The 7,114-nt window shown below is 39.4% G+C and overlaps 1 protein-coding gene across 1 annotated transcript in view; it reads left to right on the top strand.

The window, feature by feature from the left end:
* Positions 1-5,612, top strand: part of aldh1a2 (aldehyde dehydrogenase 1 family, member A2) — a 31,691-nt gene extending 26,079 nt beyond the window's left edge. The window contains exons 8-13 of the mRNA XM_005929591.2: positions 1,584-1,686; positions 2,298-2,482; positions 2,598-2,762; positions 3,068-3,225; positions 4,421-4,495; positions 4,727-5,612. Coding sequence (XP_005929653.1) covers positions 1,584-1,686; positions 2,298-2,482; positions 2,598-2,762; positions 3,068-3,225; positions 4,421-4,495; positions 4,727-4,799 — 759 coding nt within the window. The 3' untranslated portion in view covers positions 4,800-5,612. The remainder of the gene's footprint in view (positions 1-1,583; positions 1,687-2,297; positions 2,483-2,597; positions 2,763-3,067; positions 3,226-4,420; positions 4,496-4,726) is intronic.
* Positions 5,613-7,114: the final 1,502 nt, after the last annotated feature.

The raw sequence follows: 7,114 nt of genomic DNA, 5'->3' as shown, positions 1-7,114 counted from the left end.
TGGACAAATAATCACACTGAAAACCATACTAATCAGTATGCAACAAAAACCTCCTAGTGATTGCAATCTTCTAGTGGCAATCTACCAGCAACACTAACAATCTGCTAGCAGCGCTAGTGGCAATCTGCTAGCAACGCAGTAGTGTGTTGCCTTTGCTTTATCATGTTTGTCTTCAAAATATCTTTGACCACTAGCCAAGCACTAGTAAAACTTTAAAAAAGTGTGTCACAAACTGAAAATTGTAAACAAGAAAAATTAATTTGAGCTTTTTTAACAAGGTTGGCTGCAATGCTAAGACACAAATTTAAGCATCTCTTTTTCTGGTTTGTGTCATACTTTTCACAGTTTCAGTATTAGCTCAGAGACTAGCTGGACAATGTTTATATGCAAGTACAATGTTTTCTTTTAAACTACAACTGCAGGAAAATGCTAACAGCCAAAGCAATCACAATGAGGTTTTTGCTAACTAGTTGTAGAATACATATTTTTGCTAGGGAGCATGTAGGCTTGCATTACTGGGATTTTATCAGTCATCTCCCAGTGACTGCCATCAGCATCCAACCACTCCTAAGCAGTCAGGGAATACAAATTTTTTCCTCATGACCAGTGGTTCTCCGATGTTTGCAGACTAGTTTCTTGGTCTATGAGACTAATGCCTTATTCAAGCGATCCTACATTGCCACCAAGCTTACTACACATCCAAACAGTGAATATATTAATGTTATGTGGTTAATGGTCACGTGCCTCCAAAAACCTCATCGCCTTCAAGTTTCACTAAATCTCCAGTCACCAGAGAAAAATATCTTTTCCCTGACTGGCTTACTGGTGATTGGTGGAGGTACAAGGGTATTGCTTGGTCTTCTTACCTTAGCCTGCTTCTAAAATATCTTACTATGCATAGCCTGTAATGTAGCAAAAAGAAGTGTGGATGTTATTTAATGATGTATTACAGAGAAAAACAAGGTTCAAGTAAAAAAATATTCATGGCTTGTATTCAAAACATTTTCAAAGATTTAATGATTTGTACTAAATAAAACTAAAACGTTCTCCCCCAGGATGAATTTTACACATGATTCTCTTGAGCAATAGATCTTTATCAAGGAATGTTATTCCTCAATCCGTAATTTATTATTCTTCATTTAGGTCATCTGATATCATCGCTCCTGATAAGGAGTAAAGTGGAAATTAGGGCAATAGAAGGATGAGATAAAACACCACAAATCCCTTGCCGTCTTTCATATCGTCACACCAGGCCCAACTCATACCGAATATCCCATCTCGGTGTTATATCACAGTACACCACCCACACACCTTGTGGTTGCCTCTTCCTGTCCTACGGCACATATCAAATACTCTTCCCGGCAGAAACATCATTTTGTTTTCCTCTCGCTGTCGCCAAAAGCCTGTAACAGATATTCTTTCTGTGTGTTTGCAGAACTCATGTTTCAGCTGGCCTACCAGTATATTCCTTGTTAGGAGCTAACCAGCCTTTTTAAGATATTTAATGGTTCCAGCTGATTTACTGATCTGGCTGTGAGCCTTGCATCGCCACGAATAAACCTCTGATCTGTTTCCTCTGTTAGGTCGGCAAGCTGATCCAAGAGGCAGCTGGGAAGAGTAACCTAAAGAGAGTGACGCTGGAGCTGGGAGGAAAGAATCCCAACATAATATTTGCAGATGCTGATTGTAAGTTTTGTTTTGTTATTTTGTTATTTGTCACTTCATTTACCTGACCCCCTCACACCCAATGTCTGTCTGTCACAATCACGGTTTTTTTTTTGTAGCTGTGTGTCATATTCTTAGAAAAGCACTCACAGCTCTCACCCTTACTGAGAACCTTAAAATGTTCGGGGCTTAGCAGTGCTATGAAAACCTCTGGATGGATGGGTTTCATATAAACTCCAAGTGTCTCACCAAACTGGGGTTGCAGAGCGTCTCAAATGCTTTCAGCAGCCGTGAGAGGGGCACACTAGGGCCTGTAAATCAAGGGAATGGACCCCGACTCGGCCGAGACCCATAAATCACAGGGGTCCATTAACCCTTTGTGCACAACAGCGGGATCCTGTCTCTCAGGTGTCAGGTGTCAGATTTGCATGGGATAGCTCCAATAACATTGCACACATTGCTTTTTATAAACAGATAAATTTGTTCTGTCTCTATTGATATTTAATTTGTGCGTTGTTTCACTTTTAAAGACCAGTCAGGTCTTTTTTTTACCTAATAAGTAGCTTCATGGTTATAATTCTATACTACTTTTGTTTAGTTATTAACCAGCACAAATCTCTCCATTTCCCCAGTGGATCTGGCTGTAGAAGAAGCCCACCAGGGTGTGTTTTTCAACGCAGGCCAGTGTTGCACGGCAGGCTCTCGCGTCTATGTGGAGGAGCCCATATATGACGAGTTCGTCCGGAGGAGCGTGGAGAGAGCAAAGAGGAGGATAGTTGGCAGCCCCTTTGACCCCATGACTGAGCAGGGACCACAGGTGAGGAGCACAGAATCAGAAGCTGTGATCGGTTTTTCTATCATTTGCTCTGTAAATTTCATATATTGCTCATTTTTTCTGTCATAAGGAGTAAGTCTGTCCTCCACCTCCACAGATCAGCCGAGAGCATCAGAGCCGTGTGCTGGAGTTCATCCAGATCGGCATTACCGAAGGGGCCAAGCTGGAGTGTGGAGGCAAAGCTCTGGGCTTGAAAGGGTTCTTCATTGAGCCTACAGTCTTCTCTAACGTCAGAGATGACATGCGCATTGCCAGAGAAGAGGTATAGTGATAAGGACTCCAGCACTACTAATGCATCTTGGCTGCAATAGAAGAGGTAGCAAAACAGTTCATGAATAAATGTAGAGGCTGTTAATAACCTGTTTCTCTAACCTGGAGAAAAAAAGAGTCACTAAAGCTGTCAAAAAATGTAAAAAGGTACCAAAAAGGATGGTGATACATAAATTAAGTCCCTAATTAAATGCGTTTACCTAAGAATAACTAATAATTTTGAAGTTCATAGTGAGTCTGTGTATTCTCATTTCTTTGATGTGTGATGTTAGCTTACCATTTACCATATTTCTACAGATTTTTGGGCCAGTCCAGCAGATCATGAAGTTCAAAACAATTGATGAAGTGATAGAAAGAGCCAACAACTCAGATTATGGTTTGGTTGCCGCTGTATTCACCAAGGACATCAGCAAAGCCATGACCATATCCACAGCCATGCAGGCTGGCACTGTCTGGTAAGCTCTATCTGCCGTGCTTCTTCAGCTCCATTCAGTAATATTTTTCATGTGAGAAATATCAGCCACTTTCCCAAAGCTTTAACTAACAGTGTGCTGATTTAGAATCATTACAGTAGCAACAAAGAAAAGCTTTTCTTCCCTTTTATCCACCCATAAGCTCAGATATGATGAGAAAATATCAGAAATAATGTTCCAGGACAGGACAACTCAATTTTATGATTGGTAGAAATGAAATTAATAGTAAATGTTACTTGTTGAGTTAACCTGCAATAGTTTCCATTTTTAATTACTTACAAATGGTTATGAGTAGAAGTATAGATAGCTGCCAGAAATCTTGCGTCACTTGTTATGCTTAGCTATTTTAATAACTCTTCCTTCATCAATGATGTTGACCTAATCACCATCGGGCAATTTTCATAACAAATGCCACATAAATTATTCTGTAACCAAGAAAGGATATTATATGCTCCATTCTTAATTATAAACATTATATTTATGAGTCCAATCACAAGACATCAGTAATAGGTAAGATCCAGAACTTTAATCATAGACATTGAGAAATTCACTCAGCAGGTGGTCAACTCAGGCAAAGACACAGACTCCAAAAGAGGGGAGAAAAGTCATGTATGAGGAGGCACACAAATATACAAAAACCTGAGCTAGAAAGGAAAAAGAAAACACAAGTAGTGCAACTATTAAAATGGCATGAATGTTTGAGACTAAAAGGACAATCTAGAAATTGGGGGGTACTGTACAGGAGGTGTATGAAGACTCAGAGCGATCAGCTGAATGTGGTTCAAAAAACTGGCGAGAGAAGAACAAGGACATAAGTGATGAAGCACGAGAACAAAGTCTTTCAGCAGAAGGATGAGAAGGAAAAAAATCGCTGAAATATTTAATAATTTTACTTCATATTTTCGAGTTACTTCAAAGCATTGTTTCTGCGGCAGCTACAGCAGCTGTAATCACTACATTTACAGATATAGAACCTGACATTTTTTAACTGTGTTTGCTAAACAGCAAAAGAATAATTGTTATTGAGTTCAGGGGTTTTTAAAAATAGCTGTGATGATGAGAATGTAATTTTACATCCGTCTTCCCAAATGACGCTTTGGATAAAGTTGTGCAAAATTTTTATAGTAAACTGCAAGTCAACTGATCAAGAGTGATCAATGCTTTGTGTATTTCACAGGATAAACTGCTTCAACGCTCTGAGCACACAGTGTCCATTTGGAGGATATAAAATGTCTGGCAATGGACGTGAAATGTGAGTAAGACTTGGTCGTCTGCCCGCTGAATACACACAAATTAGTTGCAACACTAGTATTGCTGACTTAGTGTTTTGAAAGCCGACTTTCCAAAAAAGCTTAACATGATGTAAATCTCTATCTAAGAGGAAATATTCCTGCTCCAACGGCCTCCAGCAGTGTGTACACTGTAATTCAATGTTGCTGTCAGCATTCGAGTTTAAACAAAATGTTTCTATTTCTTCTTTCAGGGGAGAAAACGGCTTGAAGGAGTACTCAGAAGTGAAGACCATCACAATAAAGATGGTCGCCAAGAACTCTTAAGGCAGCCACACTTTTTTTGGGAGTGGGGAGGGAGGTAGTGTCTTCCTCATTGTTGACAAGCTTTTGTCAGTCTGTCCATGGTGTCACACCACGACCCATCAGAGCTACTTATATCCATGATAACTCCAGGCTGTACCCACTCACTGCCTCCCGTCCCTCCGTGGACATTCAGCCGCTTCCAGTCCAGGTATCGCCACTTGTGTTGCCCCCCTCCCACAGTACTCCATACCTCCTCCACTAACTACACTAAAGCACTCACAAAGACGATGGGGGAGGCTGCTCTGACTTCAAAACCCAATAACGACGCCCGTCCCAGCCGTTACAACCCCGATTCTCACCACCAGATGCTGGATGCTCAGAGACTCAGTTGCCGCACTTGCAATCAGCCCTTTAGCAGCTTGTAACCCGCTGGGTGACAGTTTTTCTCTGTACTGTGCGGTGTGATCGTCAAAACCTCATGTGTCACTGTCTTGTTAGAATTTGTGCAAGCACGTTCGCTCATTCAAAACCACTGATGTCGTCAGCCTCAGACACGAATGGATGAAATGTTAATTCTGAATTAAGATTGATTTCTAATTGTCTTTGTTTGTATTTTAGCTCATATGACTTAACACTGTATGTCGACCTTTGACTGATGTAAACGTGAAAAAACTTTAACCTCTTAAAAGCATTTTACTCTCACCTGCTAAAAGAGGAGTAGATGTGTTTTAAAATACATGTAACTGATTTTCATTGATGTCCATCTATTTTTATGTTTATACAATCATATGCTATAAAATTATAAAATGACTATAGTTGTTTTTTTGTTTTTTGTTTTGTTTTTCAGTAAAATCTTTTTTTCTTGGAAAAAGTGTTTCGAGTCTTTGCCGATCAAAAAGTCTCACATTTTAATTCAGGCTAAATCTGACTATTTAATTATTACATTAAATATCTATACTTAGCTCGTTATATTGATCCACATGTTGAACAGTACTAATAGTATTACTCATTATTATTATACTTTGAATACTAATTCAAAATCTCCATCCACTCAGATGTATTTTTGTCAGTGTTTGGAAAAAAAAATCAGTTTTAGATTTACCGAGCCAAAATGATCTGTGACGTATAAATCAGCCCATCCAGGTCCAGCAGGGAAGTTACACAAGTCTGATGTGAACATTTGAACTCTGAGGTAAAAACCGTTTCCAAACTTATGAAATTGGAAATATTTGCATAGTGATAAACGCTAGAGTTTTTACTTGCACCACAGAGGAGGTGGAGGTGTCATTGTGGGAGTTATTAATCATATTTTGTTGGGGACAACATTTAACACACTACTTATCCTCTTCCTTCCTTATTTAGTTGGCCAGTGTTGCAAAATATTAAAGTTGTATCAAAGTGTTCCAGTAAAAAAAAAGTCGTGGTGGGAGCAGCGGCAGGTAGCAGCGGGTAAAGTTAAGCCTACCAGGTGAATGGAAATACTGTTTATTTCTATTATGAGAACACCAAAACTGCGTAGCTAGCTCTGACACAATTCCAAAGAAGAAAAGTAAGAATAACGTTAGCGTGTCACACACATCCTCTCGCTGTGTGAATTGCTGTTTTACTATAAATAATAGAACGCTTGTCAGCATGAGTGATGGTTGTGTCCTATTAAGTGGAAGTAGGGTGGGACAAGGAAGTAACTGCTTAATAACAACTTCTGACATTTACATGTGTGACCTTACACCTTCATCTGTCTCTAAATTGAGACTTCTAAAAGCAACTGAGGAATGTCAAAGAAGTGGAACATTTGAGTACATTGCATGAAGGAGTAAAAACACATATATTAAATATGAGATTTTGCCTCAGCTGCCCTCTTTACACACTATTTGTTTACTTAAACACAGGCTGGTTTAGTTTCAGGTCCTGGTGTCGTGCATGCTGGCTCATAGTTACTCAATCACAGCTTAATGGGACTAAATACAAAAACAAACAACAAACTGCTATTAAGATCTTTTGTCTGTGACATGTGGAAAGTCTGACACAAGAACTAAACCACAAAGGCAGCACGCATACTTTTTAAAAAATGGCCATTTAGAAAGAAAAAAACACTTTTCCTTTTTTTTTTTAAATGAAAGAGGGCCCTAAAGACAGAAGTGACCACTGAGGGAGGCTACAGCAGAAATATGAGTCTGTTTGGTGACGGCGTTCATGCTGGAGGTGAAGACACCGTGCTGGAGTGTTTCTTTGGCAAATAGCTTTTAATTTACCAGGCTACAGTTTCCCACAACTCCTTTCCCAGTTTATATCAGTCTTTCCAAGGACAAGATGAAAAAGTGATCTCCTTATTGCAG

This window comes from Haplochromis burtoni, unplaced genomic scaffold (assembly GCF_018398535.1).
Source record: "Haplochromis burtoni strain Fernald_Lab_line unplaced genomic scaffold, NCSU_Asbu1 Contig_50, whole genome shotgun sequence".
Lineage (NCBI taxonomy): Eukaryota > Metazoa > Chordata > Actinopteri > Cichliformes > Cichlidae > Haplochromis > Haplochromis burtoni.
Note: the sequence above shows the minus strand (reverse complement) of the source record. Positions and strands in the feature narration are given on the sequence as shown.